General features: G+C 41.5%; 1 protein-coding gene across 5 annotated transcripts in view; it reads right to left on the reverse strand.

The window, feature by feature from the left end:
* The window catches only part of TEX2 (testis expressed 2), a 54783-nt gene that overhangs the window by 23299 nt on the left and 18814 nt on the right, over window positions 1-12670 (reverse strand). For all 5 annotated transcript variants that reach the window (XM_055794162.1, XM_055794163.1, XM_055794160.1 and 2 more), the window contains one exon: window positions 6436-8090. In XM_055794162.1, the coding sequence (XP_055650137.1) occupies window positions 6436-8064 (1629 nt within the window). In that variant the 5' untranslated portion in view covers window positions 8065-8090. The remainder of the gene's footprint in view (window positions 1-6435; window positions 8091-12670) is intronic.

Genomic DNA, 12670 nt, shown 5'->3' on the forward strand with positions numbered 1-12670 from the left:
TCCCAGAAATTACTGCAACATTTTAACTTATTAAAGAATTTTCCACTCAGAAAGAGAAATGTAAATTTTAATGCTCATTTACTCCACTGCCATACAGTTTCTCAGAATAAACAGCATAAACTTTCTTAGGTGCCATAGTAACAGTGATATCTATGCTTTGCTTGCCCCAACATCTAAGCTCTGTTTTCACTATAAACCCTGAAAAACCTAGATAAATTAGCATTTCTTTTACATCCAGGAAAGATTACGACAATCATCTTTGCTCGGCTCCAAAGCACACTACCTCTTTTATTAACAGAAATACCTCCACCGACACATGCTCTTTGAAGGAGCTTTGTGTTTGGGTTCTTTTGCTTACACAGGGTTATATACAACTACCATATAGGAAATACAATGCATGAGGAAGAGTCTTCTATAAACAGTCAAGGCTCTGCACAGCAGGGTTCATGTATGTTTGAGCACATCCCGTTTCCTTCCTAGAAATTATCAAGCCAAGACATCTTTGAGCAGACAGCAATTAATTTTCAGCCAGGAACTCCAGCTGGACTTACTGAAGCACAAGGACATCACGTGAGTTGCCTAAAAGCACCGTGAACCATTCACTCTGCAGAACTGGAATATCCATATGGCCCTCAGATCTCTGGAGAGACTCCCACCTGCTCCCTGGGTCAGATCTCCAAACTATTTCTAGCTCAGACTCCGAAGTCTGGAGCCTGCAGCCGGGCAAGCGTACAGATGAAAATGTGCTGCCTCCAAAGTTTAGTGCCGCCTTCTGCAAGGTGGTTCGGCCGAGGATCACACGAGCTGCCACAAAGGGAAAGGGACACTCGGCAAGTAGATCTTTGTATGAAGCTTAGCCACACAAGCTCTTCTTGTAACCGTAATAAGCTATGATGTTATTTTCGGTAGGAGGGTTGAAACCTCCGGGTATACAAGATACCCAAGAAGGAAGGTCAGAGCACACTTGGAAGTTTCTTTAATGTCCTGCTTGAGACTGAACTGGCTGGAGTTTCTGGCACCAGCACTTGAGCTGAGCAGAGGACACGCAGTGATAACAAGAAGCGATTTATACATCACTCCCTTGACAGCCATGTACCATAGTAAGAAGTAAAAAAATCCATGAACATAGCTTTAAAGATGAAGAGTGGAGATGACTGGAACACCTTGGGACACACGTCAGACACACAAACGTTGCTGTACCTTCCCAGCAGCTATAAGACCGTTACCCAACACCCTTAGAGTCACATTTAATTTTATCCCTCCAGCACACACTGAGCTAGCCATCTGCGATAAAAAGGAGCCAGCCACATATTAAGTGACTTAACCAAGTCCAGTGAATCTCTGGTAGCACAGGGGTCTGAATTCATCCATGACAACATCACCCGCTAGAGCAGCACCTTTCCTACCCTGTCTCTTCTCTAACAGTGCCGGTATCGGCCTTTCTGCCAGATTTCCTTGCCCTACATAATGAAACAACAGAGACAAGGTCCTTTTGAAGATTCCCACCTTCTTCCCAGCAGCAGCAAGACACACTGGATTTAAAGGACAAAAATAAACAGAAGAGAATCTCTGTGCTTCCTCAGTTTGTATATTCCCATTCTGCTTAAGCATTCAGGAGCCCTGGAAAGTCCCACCTGCTTTTCTGATCCCTACCATGCGCCCAGGCTTTCCACTTCAAACAAATGGATTAGCTGCGTAATCTGCCGAACACACAGCTCTCAAACCCTGCCCGGCGCCTGCCCGCACAAACCCTGCTTCTCATACCACAGCCATCGGGTTATAGCAGCTGAAGAATCATTTGTCCAAAACTTTTAACAACAATTTCTGGCTGTCTACAGTATTGAACATTCAAAATCTAGAACCAACTGAACAGAAGTACATTTATCATCTAGAACAGCAGCCTACGTAGAGATTTGTTTACAAGGAAGAGATTGCTGCTTCATGTATTTGAGGCACAGCCCAAAACCCCAAAACATAAAGAAGTTTAAATTCAAAGATTTGGGTTTTATTGTCAGACAGTACCTAGCCAACAGGATGACAGAGATACCACATTACTGCAAACCTCCTTGTCCCTAAACTTTTAGTTTCCCAATTTCTAAGGATGCACTGCTGCTTTTTTGCACTCAACTTCCAGGTTCTTTTTCTAACACAGGGAAACACTGCATGGCTGAGAGTCAAATGTTAGTACTTCACCAAATGATGCTTCTTCTAGTCTATTAATGAATCTGAAGATGTGTGCCAGCTGCAGGAATTTTTTCCCCTCATATATCTAACAATGTTAAAGGGGAAAATTATACCATTACCTTTTCACTTCAGCAGTTTTCAGTTTTGTAAATTGTTTCATTTAGCTTAAAAAAAAAAAAAAACAACATTGAGAAGGTTATCCAAGAAGCTCCAAAACTCATTCCTGTATTTTAAGAACAATTTTAGCAGAAATACCTCCACCCCTCTCTTTGCAAAAAGAAATTGGAACAAAAGATTCCCAGCCTACAGAAACCGTTTTGCAATGCATCTAAACAGAGAAGTTATGTTACCATAATGTGCTAGCAACCAATATATTTTCCCAAACTCCTGAAACAACAATGCGTTTCTTTGTGCAGGAGAGGAGTGACTGTATGATGGGTCTTTTTTGTACTAGTGAAGTTGTTAAAATAAGAAATTTAGTAATTCAGAGAGGACAATGACCATAGTCATATGCTGCTCCGCAGCTGTTTCCCATTTACACTGATCCTGTGATCTCCGTTTATAAAGGTCACCAGTGGCTCCGGGTTCATGGCTGAGATCAGGAGAAATCGCTTCACCATCAGGCTGGTAACTAACCTGGAAAAGTGCCTGGTGGGAACCTTGGGTGGCACAGCTTCTGTAGCAAAGTCACAGCTACTATTCACAAACCCGTACGTCCGTGCTCAGCAGCAGCGCCCGAGCTGGCTTCAGAGGAGCTCAGCACCTCGGCCACCGCGGTGCCACCAACGGCACTGCCCGCCACGAGCGTGGGGCTGGGCAACACAGGCGTGTGCATAGAACAGCTTCAAAAGGCCAGCCCTGGCTCACCTGTCCTCTTTCATGACTCTGGGCTACAAATTTTTCATTCAAACGGCAGCTCAGCAGAACAACACATGTTGGTAAGAACGGCAGAGCACCAATTTTTAATATTACTCAGTTAAAGATCTCAGAATGTGAACCAGAGAGGGAGGTTGGGGGCAACTGCAAAAGACCCTTGCAAAAGACCCTTACAAAAGACCCAGAAAGCTGGGGGCAGAGATCAAGCCTTCAAGTGAAAATAAAAATGTTATATATATATATATATAAAAATATAAAATATCACTGCTATGATATTTTCAAATACATAAATAAAAGAATCAGCAAGTCAAATTTACGACACAAGCCAAAATCTGGATTAAAACTGCCCCCAGAGCTTCTTAGTGATATTGAGAGATCAGTAATACCCATTTTATCATTAAATGATATAATCAAATGCTCCAGCACCAAAATTCTTGAAAGACTGTTGATCCCTCAGACCCCACTAGTTGTATCAGTATCCCTCTTTCATTATCACTACTTTATAATACTTCAATAGTATTTTCCTTGATAAATGAGGAAAAATGTAATGCAGTTTCCCAAGCTTTTATTGATGGGGAATCTTAAAGATAAAAAAGGTCTAAAGTAGGCAGAAGTGACCATCACCTTAACAGGAAGACACCTGTGTCTACCAGAGGCCACCACCAAACATGAAATCCCTTGTGTGATACTCAGGAACAGCATGCTGTGAAAAGCCACCTCTTTCTGTACGGCTGGGGCTCAGAGAGCTTTGCTTCTGCAGCAGGCACTGTCAATCCCTCAAATCAAACAGCCCTCCCATCGAAGTTCTTTCTCATAGAAAGGGTAAATTTATCATTTCTATCTTAGCTGTTACTTGGAACTTTTTGTATCAGCCAGCACAACCCAAGGGAATGCACACCTGAGAAGGCCAATATGTTACAAAAGACTAATGCATTACAGAAGAAAAAAACAACAGTGGGCAGAGGAAGGAAAAAAAAAAAAAAAAAAAAAAAAAAAAAAAGAGGAAGCCAGAGAACTGAAAACTAAGGGAATAAGAAGATAAGAAAACATACACTGAAGATGCTGCGGTTTTGTGTGCGTTTTCTGGTTAGGGGGATGTTCTCCTTCCAATACCAAAGACATCTGAGTAAAGTAAGCACAGAAATCTACAGAAGCACACACTAACCAGCACAAGTGTTTTATTCTTTCACATTGCAAAGGAACAATTTTGGGGGAGACTTCACATTCAGGTATTTCAGTTGATTGCCATGGGTAATTTTCCACACGTTCTTGAAACCAGGGAAATGCAAACTTCTCAAATAATATTTACATGGGGGAGAATGCACACATACTTGTACAAAAATAGCTTGACAGCAGTCTGGCAGAATCCCAACTGCCCGAGCCCCATAAAGGAATCTTACTCATAGCATTTATCATAATGACATGAAAACAGGCCAGGCCAGAATACAAGACCAACAAGTTCTGAAGATAACATCTTATGCAAAAGCATCAAGTTTGCTTTTCCTACATTCATGTGAATTTTGTTACAGACTAAGTCTTTATGTCATTTCTCAGAGGATCTAAACTGTCCAGTGCTCATTTTGACAGATGCAAATAGAAAATAGTTGTATGAGGTGGGAATAATAACTTGCAATCTGCTCAATCTCGTTACATTATGTTCCGCTACAATACAGGCACTGAGCTGTTTTTTAAACTCCTGGAGCATTACAAAGCCCTTTTATAAGGCTTTACATATTAAGGACAATTTGTACGTTAATGAGCGCAAGAAATACTTATCAGGTCGTACAAAACATTAATCTCCATTCATACAGTCTTCTCCACACAATTCACTTCTTGCCTACAACCATTCTCATAACATGTATCTCCTGGATAAAAGCATTAAAAACAGTTTAAAGGTTCCTGAATAAGAGCTAACATCTCAAAGAGCCGGCTTAACACCAGCCAATAATGAGTACCAGGATGTTAACCAGCTTTCACGTATCAAGGCAAATTTATATGCATGGTCTCACCACCCAGCTAACAAGGACAGAACTGGAAGTTTGTCAGGATCTGTACATGTTAAGCAGCAGATAAATCAGTTGGGCAGACAGGCGTGTTCAGTTTGCATCTGCAACAGCAAATAAAGACCACCACTCACACCATTCAAAATAAAGGGAACACCAAGGTAGCGTCAGGGCTGGGTGTGCAATTGCTGCCTGTATTCAGCAAAAGTTGGGGTTTATGCCCTGTTTCTCTAACTTTTCAGTTACCTAAAGATACATGAGATTAGCTATCAATACACTACACATTCTACAGCTTATAACCAATACCATCTCAATTTAAATTCATGCAACCAGTGTGTGGCTGCATGCACACACAACTGGAGATGCACCTTCAGAAAGCTCAGGATGGATTTAATATTTACACAACTAGAAGAAAGCATTCACAAATCCTCTGATAAGCAAGTGATACCAAGTAAAGGCCGTACCACTGTCATTCCGAAATACTTCTGCTGCACATCAGAAACTAGCAGATGCTTTATTGTTCAGAATTCTGTAACTGGGAAAATATTACTTTAATTCACCACAGATAGAGATTAGGAGAGGCAGGACAGGGACAAGATGGACAAAGCCACTCAAGCAACTGAGTGGCTGCATGGATCACAACTGGACAGACAGCAACATGCCAGGCGTACGAAGTGACAGCAACCTGCAGCATCTGTACAAGAAGTGGAGATGGGGAAGGGCAAAGAGGAGGGAGGATAAATTTTCCAAAAGCTTGATTTAAACCCCAGCTCTCAGGCACACACTGTACCAAACTGTAACCCATATTATGAGTACAATATTCAAGACAGCAGCACGCAGAACCACAGACAACATAACCCATTAGTACGTCCCTTTCATCACTCATTACTCCTCCCATTCTCATTAGCTAACATTTGAGGAGAATCCATATCCTATCTACACTTTACTTGAACACACCACTTTAGAATCTGCTTTGACTGAGCAGACAAGACAAATTACTGCCTAGACAGTAAAATATCCCATCACCCAAGATGGGGCTTCAAGCACAAATATTATTTTACACACTAGACTTTGACGCTACTTGCTCTCAGTAGTTCAGCTGGATCATTTCAAACCCATCAGCAAAACCATCTGCCCTTTTATTTTTGAAGCAATTCTGGTTTTTTACTAATCCTTAAGGACACCAAAGTCTTACATATTTCTTGGATACGAAACCGTTTGTGCCCCTGCCAAAGCTACCTGACCCTAAAACATTACTCTTATTTACAAAAGGGGATAATTCAGCTCATTTACACTTTCAGAATAAGTCTAGTCTACTACTTCTGCCCAAAATAACACACACAGACACACACACAAAACGCCATGACCTCACCTTCAGTATTTCAGGTTCTTTGATGTCCAGAGCTCCTGTATTCCATCGCTTTTTCATACTTCTATGCAACGTGAGATATTCACGAGTACGTGGAGTAAGAAGCCAAATCACACAAACAGCTATCATAAATCCAAGAGCCATTCCAAATAATAGTCCACTTAAGTAGCCAGGGAGAGGGATAATAAAGTAAGCATAGACTAACAGCGTGAAGAAGTATAAAGTTTTCACTGGTATTTTAGGCTGTTGCACATCCGGATTATTTTCATCTTCACTACTGAGCATAGTACCATTGTCCTCAGTCACCTCGGGATCGAGCAAAGTTTCAGCAGGTTTTTCAGTTTTGCTTTCATCCTCTAGCAAGGAGAAGTCTTCAGAATACAGTTCACAAAACTCCTCATCCTCTCTGCTTGCTAGTGCAGACAACGAACACTTTTCAAGTACGAGTGAAGTTTTCGAACTCACGTCCTTTGTGCTTGCAGACTGAGAGGTTTTGGTCTCCGTCTCTTTTGCATGTTCCTCAGCCACTTTCGACTGATCATTCTTATTCAGGTGAGAGTCACTTCCATAGAAGTCCCCTTCAGAATCACATTCTTCTTCCTTAATGCTGTAGTTGTTATTGCTTTCCAAATGGCCATTCAAACTGGAAAGGTTCGAGAGTTCTGAAGCACTTGAAGATAAGGCTTTGGGCCTGTGGCTACCACCTTCGTCACCCATTATTTTACTGAGCAGCTGAAAAGGCTCATAGATTACTTCAGAAAGGCGTCTTTTAGTATCTTCAATTTTAGCCTCCATTTCAGGTACTTTAAAAAAGGAACGAGTGTCGGAGGGAGATGTTAATGGAGAGGAGGGGGCAGTTTTGGAGTCACCACCTGTGGCTCGAGGCTGAGTGAACTGTTTGAACAGATGCAAGTTCAGTTTCGAGTCGGGTGGCCTGTAAGACACAGCTTCAGATTCTTGTTTAGAAGTGTCTGTAGACAGAGATTTCACTAAGGTTTTCATTAACTGTCTATGTCGCATTGGTGGGGTGGGTTCTTTTGGTTCCACATCTGTTGAAAGGGACTTGACTAAACCCTTAAAAGGCTTTGAACTAGAAACCGTGGATGATCCACTAGAGCAGACAACTGATCTGGAAGGGGATGAGGATGGGGAAGACGACAGGCTGGATTTCTGTTCCACAGGTGGTGATGCACCTGACATGCTAACTGTATGACATGAGTATGACGATGGAGACAAGGCTAGTGGCACTGCAGTGAATACTTGGGATGTGGAAGGGGAATCCAACAGCTTTACAGTCTCTGCAGCTGGCAGAACTGCAGGAGATGAGGACAGCAGTGATGCAGAGTTGGCCACGTTAAGCGAGGTAGCTGGACCAGAAAAATCATGGCCGGTATGCTCAAAGCAGAGGTCTTCCTTGGCTTCAAGTGCTGTTACAATGCTTTGGTCATCTAGTTCCTCATCGAGAAATTCCTTAAACTCCTCTTCCTCCTCTTCTTCCTCCTTCCCAAATGCAGAGAAATGAATAGTGATGGTTTCTCGGGAGACAGATCGTTGGACCTGCACTTTTGGTGCCGACTGCTTTGAGGACATTTCACCAGTTTTCTCTGCATGGCTACTGTTCTGACTTGTCATTGCAGGTCCCAGAGATGTGTCAGAGTCTGCAAAGAAAACGCAGTACTATGTTAAACACATTTTTTCCCCCTTCTAACACCCTTATTTTCAAGCATTAAGCCAAACACAAGAGATAGGTCACATGCAACAGGTCGGTCAGTTGAAAATTAAAAACCTCTGGACACTCTTGATCTCACTGGATTTAAAGCTGTCTAGTCAAATTATAGACTTGCACTAAAGAAATTGACGGTAGATTTATTTCATCACCGAAAACGTACCTGTATTTTAGTTAATATCCCTTTCACATCTGCTTAACTACCTCATTCTTACTGTCACCAAATGCAAAAATAGATTCAAAGAAAGACAAGGAGAAAAACATGCTCAGGACAACTGGCAATCATGGACAGGCGTGGAGAGCGTTAGACCCTCTCAGATGATCTTGAAGGAACAATCTGACACAATTTTAGGTAGGAAAAAACCAACCCACACAAGAAAACAATAAGCAGAAGACACTTACGCTCCAAATTACAGATCTAGGTTACTGTTTGCTAGTTAACATATTTCCACATAGCACAGAATGGTGATATTAAGTGCTGTGCTGTTAAAATTGCCTTCAAGTGTTCTAAAATGCTAGCTCATCTCTCATGCACCTTCCTACTTTCTCCACTAGATGCATTTTTGGGTTCAAGACCCTTCTCACCCCAGGATACTGCAATTCTTCACTAACTCTCAGTTCCTTCTACATAAAATAATCAATGCTTTCTCTTTCTTTTAAACAAAAGAAAGTTGAAACTCAAAGGAAGCTCAGAAATATGTAAAAGTCTTCATGTGTGGGACAGTACCTCCTCTTGTATACCTGTTTGGTCTATAGGAAGTAGAGATTTAAATTGTATTTTATCATGCCTGTTACCATGGTTTATGGTTGGACTCTATCACACATTTAAACACTCTTTTCCAAACTAAATGATTCTATGAAGCCTTTGTCTTTCCAGGTTTTGCAAGCTATGGACAAACAATCAGGATACGCAATGGTCCAGTAACTGCAGGCAAAACACAGTACGGACAGAACTTCGTTATCCTCCCGAATTCTACAACTAGACACCCTTCACAGACGTACTGTAGCAGAATCCCAGTACAGCAAGATGAAGTAGCTTCAAACACTTCAGTAACGGACTGCATCCACTAACTGTTGTCAAAAAGATGTCAGACTTTCAGATAGAGCATGTTTGAGATCTACCTCAGATAACATATATACCCGAAGAATGTATTACTGCTAGCAGTTTTGTTGTAAGAAAGTACTTTAGCAGAAGCAGCCGTTCTTCTCACTGATACAGCAATAGTATTTTTGAAACCACTGATCCCTGCTCACATGGGTGCACGCAGACTGCTATACATGTAATAGATACACCAACATACCTGCCTTTGACATCAGTTATATCTACATGTTATCTCAAGCATTTTATTGACCAAGAAAGTGGACTTTGCATATATTTACACGGAGAGGAAATATCACACATTTAAAGCAAGGCACTGGTGACCACACACAAAGATCGATCTGGAATTACAAGATTAGCCCAGCCTCCCCGGCTCTGAGGCAGCACTTTATCTTCATTATCAAGACAGCAAGTTTACCACTTCAGTAACTGAATTATTTTTCAGAAGCTGTTAAAATGCTGTAATCAAACTGTCAAGCTGAATTAATGAGAGGCCCTTGCTGACGTTTAAAGAGCAGTTCAGAAGAATGAGGATGTGGTGGTGAAGAAATGTGCACTTCACAAGCAGTTGTGATATCACATTGTACTATCCAGCAAGCCAGTGCCACCTGTTTGCCATCATCTTCCTACTAAAGGTTGTAACCCTTTACACTTGCTAATGGAGCTGTTCATGAAACATTTCTTACCCTGTCAGTAAAATGAGCTGGGTTAAACATTTTAAAACCACAGTTGCCACCCAGCTCATCCAGTAATGTTCGAACAGAAGCGACTATCTGTCCACAACTTCCTACTCACTACAGTTGTCCATGTTATGGCTCCTAAATTGTTGACTCATTTATTCCTTGCTTCTTCTAGCATTTGTGTGCTTCCGATCAGGTTGCACAGAAGGAGCTCGACTCTACCCTGCTCCATGCAAAGCTGCCAGAAATTTTAATTTCAGTTTTCAGTCCCAGTCCTGCTGCATTCGTCAGGGAGCCAGCTGGGGTTCAAAGAACCAAAAGCAGCTTTCAGACCTCAGTCATGCTTTCGATTGACACCTAACTATTTTTCTGACAAACTGCTTGAGGAAAAATTCTGTCTCAAGATCAGCTTCAACTTCTGGCTTCAGCATTTATCATGGAACTGTTTTCTTCTGTCCCTCCCCAAAAATCCATCTGACACATCCAAGTAGCACTATTAAATGGAGAACTCCCTTTCAGCGATGCACCTCCGGCCCACTCAGGGCTCAGCAGTTACCTTTCCTATTACATCTGTGGGTTAAGTAGTTATTTACCCCAACAGTCAGAATTCTCAGTTATTCAGAAGTTTAGATATGCATTTATCAATCATATGTATATATAACTTGGTGAGCGTTACAGTCAGTAAGAAACTTGGTCTTTCATTTCCCTGTTGTATTAGCACACTTGGGAACCACCAGCACCATGCTTCCTATGGGCACAGTTTATCTCATGTAGTTCAAACCACAAATGTCCCAGTTTTTTAGACAAATGCACCCACATTTATTTTGGAGAGAGAAAACACTCCTACCAGAGAAGATATGTATCCAACCCTATTTCCACTTCCCTAGTGCTGGGCCATCAGCTATCATGCATCTGCAGCATTTTGTGCCAGTTGTAAAAATGCAAGACTAGCAAACCAAAATTTGAAAGTACAAAAAACACTACACATATTCCAGGTTATAAGGAAGGAAAAAACAAGACAACGACAAAAAAACAACACAAGAGCTGCACTTGCACATAATGCTGTTGGCGTCAGCTTGAAATGTCTGACTCTTTCTCTTCTGCCCATTCAGCACTAACTGCGTATCAATAATATTTTTCTCCTGTGTTGCTAGATTCACTACTCCCCCACCTCCAAATAACATTTCTAGTGTGTTATTTTCGATCAGCTACAAATTCATGGGTTTGGTTTGCTCTTTAGCACACTATGTTTACACTGTACAGTTAATTACCTTGTGTTTAAACACCAGTTGCCATGTTGTGCTAATGCAATGCTAATTACCTGAAGCAGATGAAGTTTACTTGCACACACCAAATACACTGAAAAAAAGATTTCACTGCTTACTGAACAAGTGAGGGGTCTTTTTACATCATGATTAAGTAGTTAACACAAAAAGGAAGGAAATTCTTGATTGGCCAATATCTGTCTACTCTTAAACGTATTACTACACTATGAATTATGTCTTATAAAAGCACATTCTTAAATGCACGATCAACAGGGCAGCAGCAAAACATTAACATAAACCAACTGCTTGCACTTTGGCATCCTCTGCCCATGACTTACAAGAAAACTCTGAAGTATCCAGCGCCCAAAACATCTGGCCCAACTGATATTTCTGTTGAGGGGACTCGTTTCTAGGAACAGCCATTCCTATTCGGCCAAACAGTAATTTTTAGCCACCTTTGATCTTGCTGGAACTTTCTAAGTCAACCCTGTTTACAGGTGGGGTTTGCTGCCAGGCAGTTCATGCATTTCCCAAGCACAGCTGCTCAAAGCTGTATCTTGTATCAAATCTTCAAACAATTGGTATATTTAAAAAAATATTGTACAAATAGAGGAGAAATGCTGTAACGCTATTTACTTAAGAGAGCACACGCATTTTGGCTAACAGTAGATATTTCATTACAGGCATTCTGCATATCAGTTGGGATTACAGCAGGAGCTCTCTCTCTACATTATTCCAAGCTTTTAACAACTCTAACACCCCTCAACACACCAGATACCCTACTAAGCTCCCCCATCCTGTGTTTGTGGGGGAGAAATTTACCCCTGTTCTGGGTAGACCCATGTTTCCAATCCATTCCTGAGCACAGTTTCTCTTTTTTATTGCAAAGGATTTGGTGGCTGGGTTGTGGGTTTTTTTTCAAAGTAGATGTTGAAGCTTTTCCATAGAGAATACAACAATAGCATCCCTGACTTCTGCTGCTGCTACTGCTACTGACAGCTCTTCCCCTAGGTGTTCCATTTTGGTAACAAAGATATTTCATCAGATACTTGAACCATATGTTTTTATCCCTTAAATCATTCTAACAGATTCACTTCTTACTGATTTTCAGCTATGTTTTCCTCACTCGTTGCTCCTTTTTCAGCTCCTCTCCCAGCTGTTTGAAGACCTGGCGCTCCCAGCCGGGTCTCGCTGCTTGAAGAGGCACGGTTCCAAAGCCACTGCTTGCAGAGGACACCGATACTTGCAGAAACATAGGTTTTCATTGATCCTTCTTTTGAAAGCCACACTGCTCCCACCTTCTCTGGCTGCCACTTTAGGGGTTTTTTTTCTGGTTATTGCTGATTCTCAAGATGTAAGGTATCAGTTTTATTTATGCGGCAGGCAGGCCTGAATAATAATCTTAGATCCTCAGGCTTCAAATGATTCAAAACATTAACTGGAAGGGAAGGAGGCTGCTGGGAAAATA

Source organism: Falco peregrinus, chromosome 2 (assembly GCF_023634155.1).
Source record: "Falco peregrinus isolate bFalPer1 chromosome 2, bFalPer1.pri, whole genome shotgun sequence".
In the NCBI taxonomy this organism is placed as follows: domain Eukaryota; kingdom Metazoa; phylum Chordata; class Aves; order Falconiformes; family Falconidae; genus Falco; species Falco peregrinus.